The sequence below is a fragment of the Xyrauchen texanus genome, chromosome 1 (genome assembly GCF_025860055.1).
Source record: "Xyrauchen texanus isolate HMW12.3.18 chromosome 1, RBS_HiC_50CHRs, whole genome shotgun sequence".
NCBI lineage: Eukaryota > Metazoa > Chordata > Actinopteri > Cypriniformes > Catostomidae > Xyrauchen > Xyrauchen texanus.
Window position 1 is genome coordinate 38,697,010 of NC_068276.1, and position 19,635 is coordinate 38,716,644.

At 41.9% G+C, this 19,635-nt stretch overlaps 1 protein-coding gene across 1 annotated transcript in view; it reads right to left on the reverse strand.

Moving 5' to 3' along the window:
- LOC127635593 (plexin domain-containing protein 2-like) overlaps nt 1-19,635 on the reverse strand; it is a 102,074-nt gene that overhangs the window by 5,024 nt on the left and 77,415 nt on the right. Inside the window, exons 12-13 of the mRNA XM_052115766.1 lie at nt 14,099-14,137; nt 330-490 (exon numbers count right to left, since the gene is read on the reverse strand). Coding sequence (XP_051971726.1) covers nt 330-490; nt 14,099-14,137 — 200 coding nt within the window. The remainder of the gene's footprint in view (nt 1-329; nt 491-14,098; nt 14,138-19,635) is intronic.

The window sequence follows — 19,635 nt, forward strand, 5'->3', positions numbered from 1 at the left end:
TTGTACTGTGTAACAAGTTTCTTGTACAAATGACAATACATTCTTAACTATACAGGTTTATAAATTATCTTTAAAGATCAATTCACTGATGAAGAAAATTAATGGGATGTTTACTTCTGGAACCAGCTCTTTTCCTGGATACTGTATATTTAAGACCCTGATAATGCTGAAGATTCCTCACTTAAAGTGATAGTTCACCCAAAAATGAAAATTCTGTCATAATGTACTAAACTGGTGTGAAAGAATTGCAACTAAATTAGTGTATCCTCACACATTCCTTTAATTCCTTATTGTCCTCTACTTTAGCAGTAACTTATGCAGAGTCTCACCTCAATGAAAAAGAGTCCTGCAGCAGAGCTCGGGTGATGGTAGATGTAGACGGTCACCAGACCGATGGCCACCATCACAAGTAGCAGCACAAGCATCCCAAGGATCAGACCCATGTGCAGAGAGTGTGTGCTGTTCTCTGCTGTACTTTTTGCTGCAGCAGCTAAAACACACATATAGACAAAACATATTGAAAGTTGTTCCGAACACTTGTAAAAAACACACACTTCAGTTCACTTACATTGTGAGAATAAGACACTCCGTCTTTGTATGCACAGCTTGTAATAATGAGTGAGAACGTTTGTGATTTTTTTATTTTCTTAATCTCATCCTTGTCTTAAAAATCAGTAGAGGTTTGAATCTTTGTGTAGCTTGCAGTTCCCCTTTATAACAGAAGAGAGCACTGTCCACACACCTAATTTATGCTTTTTGTCTATTGGGCAGTTTAAGGTAACTGTGTTTTGTTTATCTTTCCAACAGGCAGATAAAAACATGATTAATTGTGAAAGAGGGGCAAGGCTGATTATTTTGTATAATGGTAATTTCAATGAAAGAGATTCACTGTTGTCTATAGATGTATTATGCACTATAGCCAAACACCTAATGTATAAAATAGTATGACTGATCAGATCCAAATTATTTGAAGGACCTAGATGTCAGTTGTAGATAGTTTGAATTTAATTTGGGTTTGATTTATAATATAGGAAAACCCTATAGATGTCAAGACCCAGTATTAGGATGTTTCTTTTGTCATTTCTCTTCCATAAAGGAGCAATAATTGAATAGGTTAACATAGGTCCTCAATCTGAATAATTACAATGAGAATATATTTCTGCCTACCCATACAAGGTAATCAGTTTAACTTGACCCGACAGGCCAATATGAATATCAGGTGAATGCCCCAGCCGTCTTCCCGGCCTTCAATAATGATGTGCTCAGAGAGATGCTTTATAAATTCGTGTTTGTCTACCTGGACGACATTCTCATCTTCTCCCACAACACCAAAGAGCACGTTCAGCATGTTCGGCAGGTCTTAGAGCAGCTACTCAAACATAGACTCTTCGTGAAATTGGAGAAGAGTGAATTTCACGTCCCGTCAGTCTCCTTCCTCGGCTTCTGCGTGTCCAAAGACTGCCTCCAGATGGATCCTGGCAAGATTCGGGCAGTCTTGGATTGGCCCTGTCCAACCTCTGTCAAGCAGGTACAGCAATTTCTTGGCTACCTCGGACGTGGAGTGGGAGCCGTCCTGTCCCAGAGGGGTAAGAGGGATAATAAGCTCTATCCATGTGCGTTCTTCTCACATCGGCTAACCCCAACTCAGAGGAACTACGATATTGGGAACAGGGAGCTGCTGGCCATCAAGATGGCACTGGAGGAGTGGAGGCATTGGCTGGAGGGGGCCAAACACCCTTTCCTCATTTGGACGGACCATAGGAACCTCACCTACATCCAAGATGCAAAGAGGTTGAACTCCCGACAAGCCCGCTGGTCCCTCTTCTTTAATCGGTTCAACTTCACCCTTTCCTATCGCCCAGGTTCTAAGAACCATAAACCTGATGCTCTCTCGAGACAGTTTGAGTCACCAGAGGCGGAGTCCTGTCCTGAACCCATCCTCCCCACCTCCAGGGTGGTAGCCCCCATCCAGTGGGATATCGAGACCGCTGTCAAGAAGGCCCAGTTGCAACAACCAGGTCCAGGTAATGGCCCTCCAGGGCACCTCTTTGTCCCTAAGTCTCTCCGTTCTAAAGTTTTGCAGTGGGCTCATGCCTCCCCCTCTGGACACCCAGGAACTACCAGGACTTGCAAGCTCGTCCAGAGGAAGTTCTGGTGGCCCAAACTGCAGGGTGATGTCCGGGCCTTCGTCGCTGTGCCCAAAACAAGGAACCCAAGACCCACCCTCAAGGCCTGCTGCACCCACTGTCCATCCCGAGACGTCCTTGGTCCCACATTTCTCTGGACTTCATCACAGACTTACCACTGTCTCAAGGTAATACGGTAATTCTGGTGGTGGTGGATAGATGCTCAAAGACTTGTCACCTCTTACCATTGCCCAAGCTCCCCACAGCCTACCAAACTGCAGAACTGCTGTTGAGCCACGTACTCAGGATCCACAGGATATGGTTTCCGACGGAGGCCCGCAGTTCATGTCTCAGTTCTGGAAGGCGTTTGGTCGTCTCATCTGGTCTTCTGTCAGCCTGTCTTCTGGCTTCCACCCCCAATCCAACGGCCAGACAGAGAGAGTCAACCAGGACATTGAAAGGACTCTAAGATGCCTGGTTTCCAACAACCACTCCACTTGGAGTTCTCGTCTAATCTGGGCTGAGTTTGCTCATAACACCCTCTTTCATTCTTCCATTGGCATGTCCCCCTTTGAATGTCTGTTTGGTTTTTCCCCTCCTCTGTTTCCCGGACATGAGCTGGAGGTTGAGGTCCCTGCTGCCACACAACTAGTCCGCCGGTGCTGAAGTTTCTGGCAGAGAGCACGTGCGGCGTTATTGAGAGCCTCCCGTCAACAACAGAGGTAGGCTAACAGACGCCGGATTGTGGGACCCACACTTCGCCCAGGGCAGAGAGTATGGCTATCAACCCGAGATCTTCCTCTATGGGTGGAGTCCGGAAAGCTAGCTCCACGTTACGTTGGTCCATTTAAGATCCTCAAGAAGATCAACCCAGTCTCCTATCGCCTCATTCTCCCTAGGTCCATGAAGGTTCACCCCACTTTTCAAGTTTCAAGGTTAAAACCTGTTGTTTGCTCCACTCTGTCTCCAATTAGGTAACCTGCCCCTGCACCTCATATCATTGAGGGCCAACCAGCATACACCGTCTGTAGACTGCTGGATTCTCGCCAGGTCCCAATATCTGGTGGACTGGGAGGGTTATGGCCCGGAGGAGCGGACCTGGGTCCCCGCTCAGGATATTCTCGATCCATCTCTCATCGCAAAGATTCACCGGTCCCGAGGGAACTGATTAAAGAACGTCAGGAGCTGTTTCTAGTGAAGGGACTCCTGTAAGGATCTTCCTTTTGGGATGCTATTCCTCCAGACCAACAGAGGGCGCTCGTCCTGTACCTTCCATGCCATGTTCCTCTCCCCTCCTGCAGATGGCACTAACATCCCTAACCCAGTTCAACCATCCACTCATTAACCCTCATTCCCTTCACCTGTGCTTAGCCCTATATAAGCCTGTTTGTTTTTCACCAAGGTGTTCAGTCTTGAGCCTTTGTACCCTGTTCCTCCTGTGACCAGCCCTCAGCTAAGTTTGTCTCTAGTTGCTTTATTGATCTATGTTTCTCTTAGTTTCTCAGTTTTGTGGAAGCTCGGCTTACCCAAATAATTTGTACCTTTTTGACCCTCGTGTCTCTTTTGTTTATCAGTTTTGTGGAAGCTCGGCTTTCCCAGTTTATTTGTACTTTGCAATTCTCTAAAAAAAAAAAGAAGAAATGGATCTAGCAGTGATCTTCATCCGTTTGAGCCGAGTGAACCTCCCTATTAGAGAATACTCTCGACTGTTCAGCACCGTTGCCAGGTTCACGGAATCTGTCGATTCCCACTTGAAGTCCTTGTACCAGATCGGCCTCTTAGCTCACGAGTGGAAGGAATTGTCGGAGACCAGTGAATACACGTGGGAAGAATATGTGGAGTTAATTTCAGAGATGTTCGCTTCAGAGAAACCTCAAGAGCCAACGCCCACACCTGCCACACCCAACGAGCCAACGCCCACGCCTGCCACGGCCAATGAGCAGAAGTCTTGTCTGTCCCAGAGCCAGCATTGCCAGCCTCGGCCATCCGGAGGAGGAAAAGAAGAAATGCTTCTGTTCCCCAGTTTCTGCTTGTACTGTCTTACACGGCCCCGCCCTCCACGGCTCCGCACTCAGAGCCCCCCCCACCTCCCAGGCTTCCTGACCTGGTCCCCAACTTGAGGTGGTCCCCTTGGTCTTCCGGCTGTCTGCCGGATCTGCTCTGGTCCCCTTGGTCTCCTGGCCCTCCACCTGATCTGCCCTGGTCTCCTTGGTCCTCACTCCCTCCGCCTCAGTCTCAAACCTCCCTGTTATGTTCTTCTGCTTCCCTTGCCCCTTTGAACTGCCTCTTTGCCCCTTGTGCCCTCCTAACCTCCTGTTTTCCCCACAGTACATGGACTTGTTTTCCCTGTTTCCTATGTCAGACATTGCATGTTTAGTTTAATTCTTTGTGCTTGGTTCCCTGTGTTTTGGTTTACTTGATATTCTGAGTTAGTTTGTTTATGTTTATGTGATATTTCAGTTTTTCTTTTTTAATAAATGTGCAAAAATGTCAACAATTCTGTGTTTTTCTGTCAATATGGGGTGCTGTGTGTACAATAATGAGGAAAAAAATGAACTTAAATAATTTTAGCAAATGGCTGCAATATAACAAAGAGTGAAAAATTTAAGGGGGTCTGAATACTTTCCGTACCCACTGTACATCACTTCAGGTCATTCTAGAGTCACCTAAAACCTAAAAGTAATGACTTATCCTGTTATGTAATGTAAAATGTTTTTTTGATCAAACATGTTTGGTATCATTCAAGAGGTCTCAGAGCGACTGGTAACATTGACTCATTCCTTTTCAGCAAAGTCAAATCACAAGTAAGATTTAAGAACTTAGTAAAATACTGCATTCTATCAGAGGCATAACCCTTCCCAGGTCTCTCACAGAGATTGCATCTCTGTATGCAGATTAGATGCATTCTTTGTAAACATCAAAGGACCTACTCAATAACAAGTTTTAAAGCTCTACCTTCAAACCCCTCAATCGTAAACCAAAACCTGGATAATATCAAACATACACATCTGAAATAACAAAAGAATCGCTTGGTATTTAAGGAGAGATGACAAAGGAATCTGGGTTCTCTGTAGTCAGATAATCCCAAACATTGATGTATGTAGTTTTAATATAGGGAATCTGCATTCAGATCTCCCCAATGCCACTGAATGTAATTTTGTCAGGTATGTCTCTTGATTATTATTTTTAGGAATGTTTGTTTATTCTGATCATTTGTGAAATTGGCTTTGATTTGTTTATGTTTTAAATCCTACCTGGCAAATAAATTGTTACTTGTTATTTATTCAGTATTCCAATCATTTATATCATTACTGGATCTTTAATGTAGCAGGAAGCCATTTAAAGAATTTCAGTTTGAATTTCATTAGAACAGAACTATACTGGAGCTTTAATATAGGAGGAAGCTGTTTAAAATATTTCAGTTAGAATATTGGAGCTTTAAATAGAGTAAACCACTCAGGAGAACCAGGTAGGACAGCCACCTAGGAGAGTCGAGTAGAAGAAAAGTCATTTAAAGACTCGGTTTGAATTAAAGATCAAAAGGACAATCAATAGAAGAGGATTTAGAGTAATCAATAACCTACAATGTTTTATTAAAAGAATGTTTAGAAAGTAATTAGAGCTTTAATCTAAATTAGAGGTCAACTTAAAATTGGATTCAGATTAATATAAAATTGGAGTCAGATCAAATTAATAACAATAATTGCTTTACTTCAGAGCTCAGAAAAGACAGAACAATGCAAAGACCTACAAAGGGCAACTGATTCTACTCAAAGGGTTACACTTTGAGTGTCCTTCGCCCTTTCCTGTGTTTTTACACAAGGATGATTGTTGGTGCCAGACGGGCTGGTTTGAGTATTTCTTTAACAGCTGATCTCCTGGGATTTTCACACACAACAGTCTCTAGAATTTACTCAGAAAAAAACAAAAAACATCCAGTGAGCGGCAGTTCTGTGGATGGAAATGCATTGTTGATGAGAGAGGTCAACAGAGAATTGCCACACTGGTTCGACAAAGTCTACGGTAACTCAGATTACCGCTCTGTACAATTCTGGTGAGAAGCATATCAGCTCAGAATGCTATTCTGAGATGTGGGTTGGCGCTGTTTTGGCAGCACGAAGGGGACCTACATAATATTATGCAGGTGGTTTTAATGTTGTGGCTGATCGGTGTGTATATATTTATATACATATACTGTGTATATCTCTTTTGGTGGCATTTTTGCCAATTTCTCCCCTTAATTTCCAGCCCTGGTACACATCCTTTAAAAGAAGGGAATGCAATGGAAAATTAATTAAAGCCAGAAGTGCCCATGACCACTTAATCATGGGAAGTCATTATATATTTTATATTTTAAAGATGGTCACTGAGGACTGCCAGCCAAAGAAAGCCTGGCTTGGCAACTGTTATACTGAAACAAAATACAAAAAAATCCTTTATAGATGTAACCAGGCAGAGTGTTTTTATGGCAATAAATCAGTAACAGAAAAGTTGTATTGCCTGACCAGTCATCATTTAACTGGTGCCTCAAACCTTTCTGGACATCAATGGGGCTGAATTATATGCACAGAACTAACAGAGTCAATTTGTTGAAATCAGTCCTTTGAATATTTTTCTAAACCTTGGCTGTGCTACTTTAATAGGAGGCTACTTTTACAGGCACACTGCTTGTAAAATAACGACACTGACTGCAGACCACTAATATGTTCCATAACAAATAATTCTTAATTTCAGTGTCAAGAGATTGTAAGATTAGAATCATGCATCAGTCGCATTCTCTCACACACAAAAGGACAATTTCAAGAGCTCTCCTCTACAGGTATTAGCAAGAGACAGTGCTGTTCTTGAGAGACAAGCCTTATTTTTCATACTAAATTGTTTTATATCTTCAAATAAGATATAACATAAAACTAAGGCAACCTGAGTAAACACAAAATATTTTTTTTTATTGAAGAAAAAAAGTTATTCAACACCTATATCACCCATGTGAAAAACTAACTGCCCCCTTAAACTTAATAGCTGGTTGTGCCACCTTAGGCAGCAACAACTGCAACCAAACACTTCCATTAACTGGAGTTCAGTCTTTCACAACGCTGTGGTGGGATTTTGGTCAACTAATCTTTGCAGAACTACTTTAGTTCAGCCACATTGGTGGGTTTTCGAGCATGAACTGCCCATTTAAGGTCCCACCACAGCATCTCAATCAGGTTAAAGTCAGGACTTTAACTAGGCCACTCCAAAACTTTAATTTAGCTTCTTTTGAGCCATTCAGAGGTGGACTTACTCCTATACTTTGGATCATCGTCTTGCTGCATAATCCAATTGCGATTGAGCTTCAACTAATGAAATGATGACCAGATGTTCTGCTTTAGGATTTTCTAGTAGAGAGCAGAATTCACATTTCCCTCAATTATTGCAAGTCGCCCTGGCCCTGAAGCAGCAAAGTATCCCCACACCATCACACTACCACCACCACCACCATGCTTGACCATAGGTATGATTTTCTTTTTGTGGAATTCTTTGTTTGATTTACACCAGATGTAATGGGACCCATGTCTTCCAAACTGTTCCACATTTGACTCATCAGTCCACAAACATTCTTACAAAAGGTTTGAGGAACATCAAGGTGTGTTTTTGCAAAATTCAGATGTGCATTAATGTTTTTCTGGGTTAGCGGTGGTTTTCGCCTCGCCAATCTTCCATGGATGGCATTTTTGGCCAGTGTCTTTCTGATATGGAGTCATGAACAGTGACCTTTAAAAATGCGAGTGACCTGCAGTTCCTTGGATGTTGTCGTTGGCTTTTTTGTGACTTCCTGGATGAGTCATCGCTGTGAATTTTGGAAGATCGGCCACTTCTGGGAAGGTTCACTATTGTGCCAAGTTTTCTCCATTTGAAGATAATGGCTCTCACTTTGGTTCTTTGGAGTCCCAGAGCCTTTGAAATTGTTTTGTAAACCTTCCCAGACATATGTATTTCAATCATCTTTTTCCTCACAATTTCCTCATCATTGGCATAGTGTGCTACTGGGTGAGACCTTTTAGCCAATTCCTATTTAGGGGTTGATTTGATTGAACAGGATTGACAGTAATCAGGCCTTGATGTGTCTAGTCCAGCTGAACACCATTATGAATGCAGTTTCATAGATTTGGGGATTTAGTAACTAAGGGGGCAAATACATTTTCAGATGTATTGGATAACTTTTTTGCTTCAATATATAACATTATCATTTAAAAACGGTATTCTGTGTTTACTCAGATTGCATTTGTTTTATGTTAGATTTTTGTTTGAATAAAAAATATGAATATGAAAAAGAAAGAATGTGAAACAACAACAAATTGGCAAACAGAATTTGCATGTCCCGCCCCCGGACATACAGGTATAAAAGGCGGGGATTGTGCATCTGTTCAGTAACTGAGGAGCCGAGAATAAGGTTCGGCCATTACAGCGGCTTGGTAAAGTGTTGTGGCAAGGGGGACACAACATCTCGTTCCCTCCATCAGGGAACGGGGGTTACACTAGTAACCTAGACGTTCCCCTTCTGTCACTCACTCGACGTCGTGTCGATTGTAGTGATACAAGGGGTCCCTATTCAATAGCGCCACCTACACTGAACCGTGTTACGTGATCTGCTGATGCTGGTGCAGCAAGCTCAAGCGTGCCAAGGAGCATGGGCATCAGACTGCACGCAACCTTCCCCAACGCCCAACTAAGACGTCATACTTGTTTTTATTAGGTTCCCGGCATCCGACCAAGGTTTTCCATTGAGGGGTGGAAACAAGCGACGTAATAAGCATGGGAGCAGGCTGCGCCAGCCGCAGCCTATTCTCTCTCTGTGTTTCCCCTTACAGAGTGTTAGGCTGGGGCCATCTAGCTATATCACGCATTGGGGTAGGCGTTTTTTTCTGTCCTATTCTTTCAGGGGGAAAAGACCCCGTGGAAACCACATACTGCCCAGACTGGGGAGGTGAAAATGTGGCAAATGCATCAAATGGGCCTGTTATGCCACACATGGAAGTGGCGCGGTGGTAGGTCCTGCTTAATGAGGGAGGAGCTCTACAAACACACCGACCGGGGCAGTGGAGACTGCCCAAGGGAGACGCGGATCCGCCTGACAGGGGGATCATACCGCAGAAAATAGATCACAGGGGGTTAATGTGACATCCGGCACCTATGGAGCACCTATTCCAGTAAAGAGTACTTAATACCCGTAGTGGGTCTGGTCGGGAATTCCTCCACTGATTTCGTGAGCCAGAGGGCTGGGAAGGAAGAACATCCGGGGAGCACAAGATTGAAGACTCACCTGGGAGTAAAAGTGCACGTATTCGCCTAAGTGGAAAGGTGTTTGCCTCAGTGGAAAAGTGCTAGCACAAGCGGTATACCCGGTCAGTTGTCCTGACAAAACAAGGGACGAAACCAACTCAATCTGGAGATTGTAGAATCTCACAAAGGTATTGGGTGTTGCCCAGCCCGCTGGTCAACAGTTGTCTGCTAGAGAGGTAACATGAAGACAGCCATCCTGCAAAACCTCTCAAGCAGATACACAGAGGAACAGAATTATCTGCTAGAGAGTACTGCCTTGGACCCCAGATTTTGATCGGTGCCCCATTTACTCCCTGAACAACGCGAAGAGGTTTTCCTCCGATTGAAGAACAAATCGAACCAGTTACAGCAGGTATGTATGCATTACTAATTGTGTGAGAACCTGTGTTCTTAATTAGATTCTTAATTCTAATGTCATGTTAAAATTCTGTTTTATTTTTCAGTGACACCTAGTCAATTGTTAATTTACATACAGAAGGTTAAAATACAACAAAGAAAGTTATTGAAAATTGTTAATGCTTTGGAAATAAATCTGTTATTCGAATTTGTTTCTTTTTTTGTAATTTTGTTCAAAATATCGTGATGCGTATTGTATCGTGAACCCAGTACCGTGATATGTATCGAATCGTGAGCTGAGTGTATTGTTACACCCCTAGAAAGGGGTCATAGGAACCTTGGGCACATAGCCTGGTTGAGGTCTTAGGATAACATGAGCATCTGTCGGACCGAACTCCAGGCAAGTGTCGCTGACAGAGAATGCCTGCAGGTCTCCAACCCTCTTGATGGAAGCGAGCGCAATCAGGAGGGCCGTCTTCTGGGAGAGGGCACTTAGCTTGACTGACTCTAGTTGCTTGAAGGGGGTTCTCTGAAGACCACAGAGAGATCCCACGAGGGGAACAGGAATGGCCTGGGAGGATTCAACCACCGAGCTCCTCTTAGAAACCTGATGATCAGGTCATGCTTCCCTAGGGACTTACCGTCCACTGCATCGTGGCGGGCTGCTATAGCGGCTACATACACCTTCAAGGTGGAGGGGGAAAGCTGCCCCTCCAGCTTTCCCTGCAAGAATGAGAGCACTGACCCGACTGCGCACCTCTGTGGGTCTTCAGATCGGGAACACCACCAATTTGCGAACAGACGCCACTTTAGGGCATAAAGCTGCCTGGTAGAGGGAGCTCTGGCTTGGTTGATCGTGTCTACAACAGCTGGTGGCAGACCCCTCAGATCTTCCACATCCTGTCCAGGGGCCAGACGTGGAGGTTCCAGAGGTCTGGGTGCGGATGCAAGAGGGTGCCCTGTCCCTGAGAAAGAAGGTCTTTCCTGAGGGGAATTTGCCAGGAAGGTGCTGTAGCGAGGAACGTAAGTTCCGAGAACCAAGTCCGAGTAGGCCAGTAAGGGGCCACTAGGGTGACATGTTCCTCGTCCTCCCTGACCTTGCACAGCAACTGTGCAAGTAGGCTCACTGGGGGAAATGCGTACTTGCGCAGCCCTCAGCGCATGGGCAAGCATATCGGACATCTGGGCGTCAGCCTCAAACTGGGCGGGCAAACCCGAAGGTGGTTTGAACGCTCTCCAATGCAGCAGTGACATCATCATCCTGCTCCATAGCGCCAACGGAAACATCACGTCGAGCCCGGACGGAAGCAATCGAGCATGCTGGGGGCGGGTGGTTCGCGGGGATTTACCCGGAGAAACCGTGCCCGCTGAACTCCCCAAATTGACTCCATCGTGGCTGTAGTGGCGTTACCTTTAAGGAAGGAAAGCCGCAACCGCAACGATGCCATGGTCAAGTTCTTGCAATGAGTACATGAGCCATCCACAAACGCAGCCTCGTGTAATCGCGACCCAGACACACGAGGCAGATCAGAAGTGGAGAGATATCTGCCGCATCCAGGAATAACGCAAAGGCTGAAGAGAAAGACGAGTGTTTAAAAAGACGTTCGACACCAATGTGTTAACTCTTTTAGAGAAATGATTGCTCTTTTAGAGGAGTTGTTGCTCTTTTAGAACGCTGTCAAAGCGCCCAGGGGTGTGGACTGCACTGACGTGTAGAGGAGGGAAAAAGCCGCAGACAATGCACCGTAGATCCAACAGCAAAGCTCTCTAGAGGCGAGTGGAACAGTAGTGAATTTCTCAGCTCGTCGATCACACAACTGCTCGGCTCCGAAGAATCCCCGCCTTTTATACCTGTATGTCCGGGGGTGGGACATGTAAATTCTGTTTGTCAATTTTTCATTGGCCTTTTTCATATTCAGAGGTATCCGAGGCTCCCGAAAGAAGCACATTGTGTCACTACAATCGACACAGCGTCGAGTGAGTGACAGAAGGGGAACAGAAGAAATCAGGATGGGGCAAGTACTTTTTCACAGCACTGTGTGTATATATATATATATATTTATATATATATATATACACACACACACACACACACACACACATACACACACACACACACACACACACACACACACACACACACACACACACACACACACACACACACACACACACACACACACACACACACAGTATTTACAGCTCTGGAAAAAAATAAGTGACCACTGCAAAATTATCCCCAGATAATCATCCCCAAAATTTCTCCCAAATTGAAAATAAAAATGTTGTCATTTAGAGCATTTATTTGCAGAAAATGACAACAGGTCAAAATAACAAAAAAATATGTTGTTTTTTTCAGACATTGTATAATGCAAAGAAAACGAGTTCATACTCATTTTTAAACAACACAGTACTAATGTTTTAACTTAGCAAGAGAGTAGAAATCAATATTTGGTGGAATAACACTGATTTTCAATCACAGAGTTCATGCATCTTGGCATGTTCTCTACCAGTCTTTCACATTGCAGTTGGGTGACATTATGCCACTCCTGGCGCAAAAATTCAAGCAGCTCGGCTTTGTTTGATGGCTTGTGACCACTTAATAAAAACAATCCTCACAGTTGTGGAACATTTTCTTCTAGGATAACCTTGTACGTGGCTTGATTCAAGCGTCCCTCACAAAGATAAATCTGCCCAATTCCAGCCTTTCTGAAGCACACCCAGATCATAACTGATTCTCCTCCTGGTCGTCTAATGGTTAGATGGAGACCTGGAGTGACCTTCAAGCCATAGCGTCTCGCACCCACTGTGTAATTTGGTGAGGAATCAATGATGATCTGGGGTGCTTTGTCTTTGGCTTTAGTTGCCAAATGTAAGTGCTTAATGTGAGTTTGCTGTATTTCTTAATAATTAAGAATACTTAAAAACATTAAGAATATTCATAGAACACAATGCATACTTGCTTGTCTTTGAAAGAAGCTAAATTTAGCAGAAGGTTACAATGAATCAAGGGGAAATGCTATTTTAATTCTATATGTTTACAACAGACTTTTAAGTAGCAGTTGATATTGTAAGCAATGCGCAAGCTGGATGGCTATTTACAAAAATATGGCAATTCTGGAGAAAGGTAGTGCATGATAGGATGACAGATTGAAATATGTGCACAGGCAGCTGGGAACCTCATCGAAACTGACCCAGACTAACAACAGGCCAGTCCTCTATCAAAAACAATAACAAAAACAAAACAAACATAAATTAATTTTTTAATATTTCTTTCTTTTTAAACTATCGCTTATGTTAATATTGTCAAGATGGTCTGTCCTTGTGCATTCAAAATCAGACTTGTGTATCATTTTTGATAGATTAAGGACTCAATTCATATAGAAAAATTGGAATGAAAAGAAGCAGAGTATTTATTGGAAAGAACAGGTTACATCAGAATCTTATCAAGAGCAGAACTAGGAAATTTTATGTGAATATTTTCCAAAGACTAATCACGTATCAAAAGTGTAGTAAGTAAAAGTCAATAAAAAAAATATTGTCTTTTTCTACTATTTCATACAGTTAAAATGATGCATATACCTGTATTAATTGGAGATTGTAAGGTAATGTTCCAATTAGTTCTGAATTGGAAATTCATAAAGTACTTTCTTATTTGGAAATTCATAGGATATTAGTGTGTTTACATCACAAATGTAGCTAAATTAAGGATAACATTTTAAATGGTAGCTACAGTAGCATTCCATTACCAATACATCTGCACCCTATTAACTAGTTTAAGCCAGGAATGACTAAATTCATATTATTCTACTTAAGGTTAAATTGCTATTTTCTTCTGACAACACATATGCCTTGGCTTTGTGTGCTGATTTGTGCTATAATGATGACATTTTGAATTCCTGACTGCTGTTTCCGACCGCTTAAGACTATTAAGCTCGCTCCAAATCAAAAACACATGACCTGGAACAGATTTCTGGGACTACAGATATGGAGAGAAGAAAGGGAGTTAGTAAAAGAATGAGACAACAAATTTGCTGTTGGACAGGAAGTGAACTGGCACATACACTGCTATCAATGGAAAAGATATTTAGTCAAGAATTTTGGTCTTACTTCCAAACATATACACAAACGCACGCACGCGCGCACGCACGCACTCTCTCTCACACACACACACACACACACACACACACACACACACACACAGACATGTTTGAGAAAGACATAATTTTTGCATGAGCTGGTATGTTTTTCTGGTACATAGCTCAAATAGGCCCTTTAAAACCACATGTACCAAAACAACAGTAAGATCTTACCTCCATTGTCCTTGAGATGTAGTGCAATCTTGGTGTCGTCTGTTGGCATACATAAAAAAGATACAGAAGGAAGAGAGAGAAAGAGAGAGAATATTACATTAAATGTCATTTAACAATTAAATTATTATAATTTTTTTTTTTTTACATTTCCCAAGTTCAGAGCCGGCCCAAGGCATAAGTGAACTAAGCGGCTGCTTAGGGCCCCGGTGACCACCAGGGGACCCCCAAGAGCACATAATTATTATTATTATTTTTTTTTTGTGTGTGATTATAATGTCAATGGACAATGGTAATTATACAAAAACGCAATATTAAATGCAATATTATGTTAACGGGCTGCAGGATGCAAGCACATTCAGACAGCAAAACAGCAATGTCACAAAAAAAGACATATCCTCTGGTGCAGAGAAAAGGAAAAAGAAGAAAACAGAGGAAGAGAAAAAAACAGCACGATAAAGGTATGTTAAGTAGCGAGGCTTACAAGCTAACATTAGCTAGCTAGTTAGTTAACATAGCCTATGTAGCATATCTTCTTTTTTAGGAAAGTTTGATTAATCATCTGTAAATAGCCTTGACATCTTAATATATTATTAGTACAACATATTACTTAGCAAGTTTTAGATTCAAGTTTTTGTCTCCTGTGTAAAAATAACTTTCCTGAGTATATATTTTTGTAAAAAAAATAAGCTTCTGTTCCATAAACTTTGTACTGATAACAACTTAACATTATTTACATTAGTCTACCATTTTGGGGTCTTTGCTATTATATTCCAATATCATTATGCCTCAGTTAGCTAGTTATAAATTAAGAGTTGTTGTTTAGGAGTACAGATGACTTGCTGCTGTGTATAATAATTTGTGTTGAGAAAATATTCTGTCAAATATGTACTCTTATGAAACTTTAGGAGCACTGTTGAAATGTTTTGGACGTGGGGCAAAACCAACACCACCTGCCCCAAGTTCCAGTGCTACAGCTGATGATGATTTTTCAACAATCCCAGATCATTATATTTATATGGATAAACCATGCCTTTGTTTTTGACAGAGAGTTGCATTACCTTCTAATATGACATCTAACATGGCTATCTTTTATTATTATTTTCATCTTTCATCAGGTCCATCCTCTGCATGTGAGGAGCACTTCCCAGCACGTGCATCCACTGATGTTGTCATCTATCCTGTCTGACTCAGAAAGGACTGATCTGGTAAGCAGAGAGCCACTGCCTATACAGGAAAACTTCACATTCCCTGAAAAACCTGATGGCCGAAGCTTCCACTACACCTACAGAAAGTTAATTAATGGGGAAAAAAGTGGAGCTGTCTCACTTATTAAAAATAAACGATACTGTCTACAGCTTCTGCTGCAAATTGTTCTCTAGGAAGTACACAAAACTGGTAACAGAGGATCAACAGGATTGGGTAAATATAGGTGTGCTACTGTTACATTTAAAACCGTAGAAGGGTAAAATCATGCCAGGCAGACATTGGTATGTTGTAAGCAACACAGCTACAACTAATAAAATTGATAAGGGGTGTGTCATATTTATAGTGTGCGAATAATCAAGCATTGACAATATTCTATCATATTGGTGGCACCGAGGGGCCCCCAAATCAAATTCTGCTTAGGGCCCCATAAAGGCTTGGGCCTGCCCCAGTTTTTTATTTACAATGAAAAGAACATCACATACTTTGAATGCACAGACCTGTACACACATGACCTGCTCCATCATTTCAAGTCACTTTGTCTCAGAGACAAATTTCGAGTTTAATGCACTCAAGTAAACAGGAAAACATTTAAATGATTATGTCTCGACAATGGTTTGGAGTACCAGTAACACAATAAATAAATTGTTAGAAAGCTTTAACTGTGTCCCAAACACACTATAAATGTTTAAAATATACTATGCACTTAGCCATGTAGTGTATGAATTTTCAAAGTGTAGCATCGTCCCCATAAAAAATGTTTCTACACAGCAGCATTCGCCGTTTAACAGCTGACGGAAGTGACATTTCAAACGCACGTGCTATGTCGCTAGCTTTAGCAGGTTAGCCAACATCAGTTCAACACTTGTATCTTAAAAATCATACATACAGGTGAAACTCGAAAAATTAGAATATCGTGCAAAAGTTCATTAATTTCAGTAATTCAACTTAAAGGTGAACCTAATATATTATATAGACTCATTACAAGCAAAGTAAGATATTTCAAGCCTTTATTTGATATAATTTTGATGATTATGGCTTACAGCTTATGAAAACCCCAAATTCAGAATCTCAGAAAATTAGAATATTACATGAAATCAATAAAAAAAGGATTTTAAATACAGAAATGTCGGCCCTCTGAAAAGTATAATCATGCATATGTACTCAGTACTTGGTTTGGGCCCCTTTTGCATTAATTACTGCCTCAATGCGGCGTGGCATGGATGCTATCAGCCTGTGGCACTGCTGAGGTGTTATGGAAGACCAAGATGCTTCAATAGCGGCCTTCAGCTCTTCTGCATTGTTTGGTCTCATGTCTCTCATCTTTCTCTTGGCAATGCCCCATAGATTCTCTATGGGGTTCAGGTCAGGCGAGTTTGCTGGCCAATCAAGCACAGTAATACCATGGTCATTGAACCAGGTTTTGGTACTTTTGGCAGTGTGGGCAGGTGCCAAGTCCTGCTGGAAAATGAAGTCAGCATCTCCATAAAGCTTGTCTGCTGAAGGAAGCATGAAGTGCTCTAAAATGTCCCGGTAGACGGCTGCGTTGACTCTGGACTTAATAAAGCACAGTGGACCAACACCAGCCGATGACATGGCTCCCCAAACCAACACAGACTGTGGAAACTTCACACTGGACTTCAAGCATCTTGGATTGTGTGCCTCTCCATTCTTCCTCCAGACTCTGAGACCTTGGTTTCCAAATGAGATGCAAAATTTGCTCTCATCAGAAAAGAGGACTTTGGACCACTGAGCAACAGACCAGTTCTTTTTTTCTTTAGCCCAGGTAAGACGTTTGACATTTGAAGCCCATGTCCAGGACCCGTCTGTGTGTGGTGGCTCTTGATGCAGTAACTCCAGCCTCAGTCCACTCCTTGTGAAGCTCCCCCACACATTTGAATGGCCTTTTCCTGACAATCCTCTCCAGGCTACGGTCATCCCTGCTGCTTGTGCACCTTTTTCTTCCACACTTTTCCCTTCCACTTAACTTTCTATTAATGTGCTTTGATACAGCACTTTGAGAACATCCAACTTCTTTTGCAATTACCTTTTGAGGCTTTCCCTCCTTGTGGAGGGTGTCAATGATGGTTTTCTGCACAACTGTCAGGTCAGCAGTCTTCCCCATGATTGTGAATTCAACTGAACCAGACTGAGAGACCATTTAAAGGCTCAGGAACCCTTTGCAGGTGTTTTGGATTAATTAGCTGATTAGATTGTGACACTTTGAGCCTACAATACTGAACCTTTTCACAATATTCTAATTTTCTGAGATTCTGAATTTGGGGATTTCATAAGCTGTAAGCCATAATCATCAAAATTATATCAAATAAAGGCTTGAAATATCTTACTTTGCTTGTAATGAGTCTATATAATATATTAGTTTCACCTTTTAAGTTGAATTACTGAAATTAATGAACGTTTGCACGATATTCTAATTTTTCGAGTTTCACCTGTATATTAAACAATTACAATAGTTTGTTTTTTCTATCATGATAGGGACTCGTCAGTGACTTCTATTTATGCTGAGCTAATTATATTTTCTATCCGATAAATCTATCTTAAGCTGTTTTCCTCTTGTGGACTGTTGGCTGGTTTCCACAAAGTAGGTAAAACTTCACACATATACAAACACATATTGCAAATAACCAATATGGTGTTTCTTCTAATCGCAGCATATATTTATTTATTATTCAATATGGATCTGCCAGCTTTGAATTCTGTTATCCTAATGACCTGAGTGGGCAGTTAATTAAATAACCATTTTGTAATAAATTAGAAAATATGATGAAGGAGAGAGTATGTAAACAAGAGTTATATCCCTTATTAGTGACCTCTTAATTCAATGCCTTGTTTAGTATTTGATGAAAGTGTTAATGATAAACAGGTTGTTTGATATACTTAATGACTTTAAGTGCTTTAATGAGAAAATTGACTAATTTAATCTTTGTAGCTAGAGTAGATCTCTGGCCTGCCTTTCAATACCATAACAGCAATGACTGCACAGCTGTCTTATGTTGCATTTTATGTGCTAAATGTATAGGTCTATGGTCGCAAGGCGGGTATTCATAGCTAAAAAGCTGTTTTTTTGAATAAAAAATATGATATGCCCACACCTTCTTATGGAATGCCCTTTCTCATCAACAATCCTGTACAGTATATTCATTGCCTTGGAAAAGAGGATAAATGTTCTCTCTGCAATTAATATGTTTCTAGCATAAATATTATAGAGATTTACACTGCACAGAACTGAACAAAATCGAATTCATCATTTGAAAGCGAAAGCTTCTTAATGTTCACTTGTAAGAAAGATAGTAAGGGAAATGACAAGGAAAACTTTAATTTGTTGCCCAGAAATTTGGGCACAGCCATGGTCCTTTAGATTTTAAAAATGTATATGCACATTAATCATCCACTGACAGTTTGGTTTGGTGAGTTTGGAAATGTATGCACACATTTATGTGTTGTTTACTGTCTGATCATTTCTTTATGCCCATAAATAGAAAAAAGAAAAACAAAGCGCAGCACACAGCAAAAACTCATGTATACGCAATATACATGTTTTGTTTATGTATGTTAATAGTTGCTTTGATGTTTGCTGTTTTGATGAGTGTTTGTTCGTTTGTTTGTTTTGGAAAGAATGGCTTAAAGACCCCAAGAAATCGCTTGACGAGCCCAGTTTACATATTTCTTTTTGAAACAGGAAGTCTGGAAGGGACATATCATAGGGCTCATAAGTTTTAATTTAGTCACAGCCATGAACTATAATTTGTTACTTGTTGGTAAATTGCTGGGAGAGAAAGCATTGGATTGGAAAAAAATCTGTGTAGTACAGGTGTAACAGTAGCCAGCTGGTAGGTAGCTGTACAGTGTGTAAACCTCACTACCCTGGCCTCAAGAGGCGCGCTAGCGACTGACGCTAGGGGCTGTAGCCTTTAGCCTCCTCGTTGGCGGGCCCACCTCTCATGCCAGAGACGCTGGTTTGAGTCCCGTTTGGAGTGGGTCTTGCAGTGGTGCCGTGATCTGAATGGGAGTGAGGTTTAGGGGGGTGAGTATAACAAGAGCCAGCTGGTAGGTAGCTGTGCAGTTTGTAAACTTCACTACCCTAGCATCAAGAGGCGCGCTAGCAACTGAAGCTAGGGACTGCAGCCTTAAGCCTTTAGCCTCCTCACTGGCACGGCCACCTCAAATGCTGTAGACGCTGGTTTGAGCCCCGTTCGGAGCGGGTCGTGCAGGACCTGTTACAGTGGTGCCATGACCCGGATCGGAGTGAGGTTTAGGGGGGTGAGTGTAATGGAAGCCAGCTGGTAGGTAGCTGTGCAGTATGTAAACCTCAC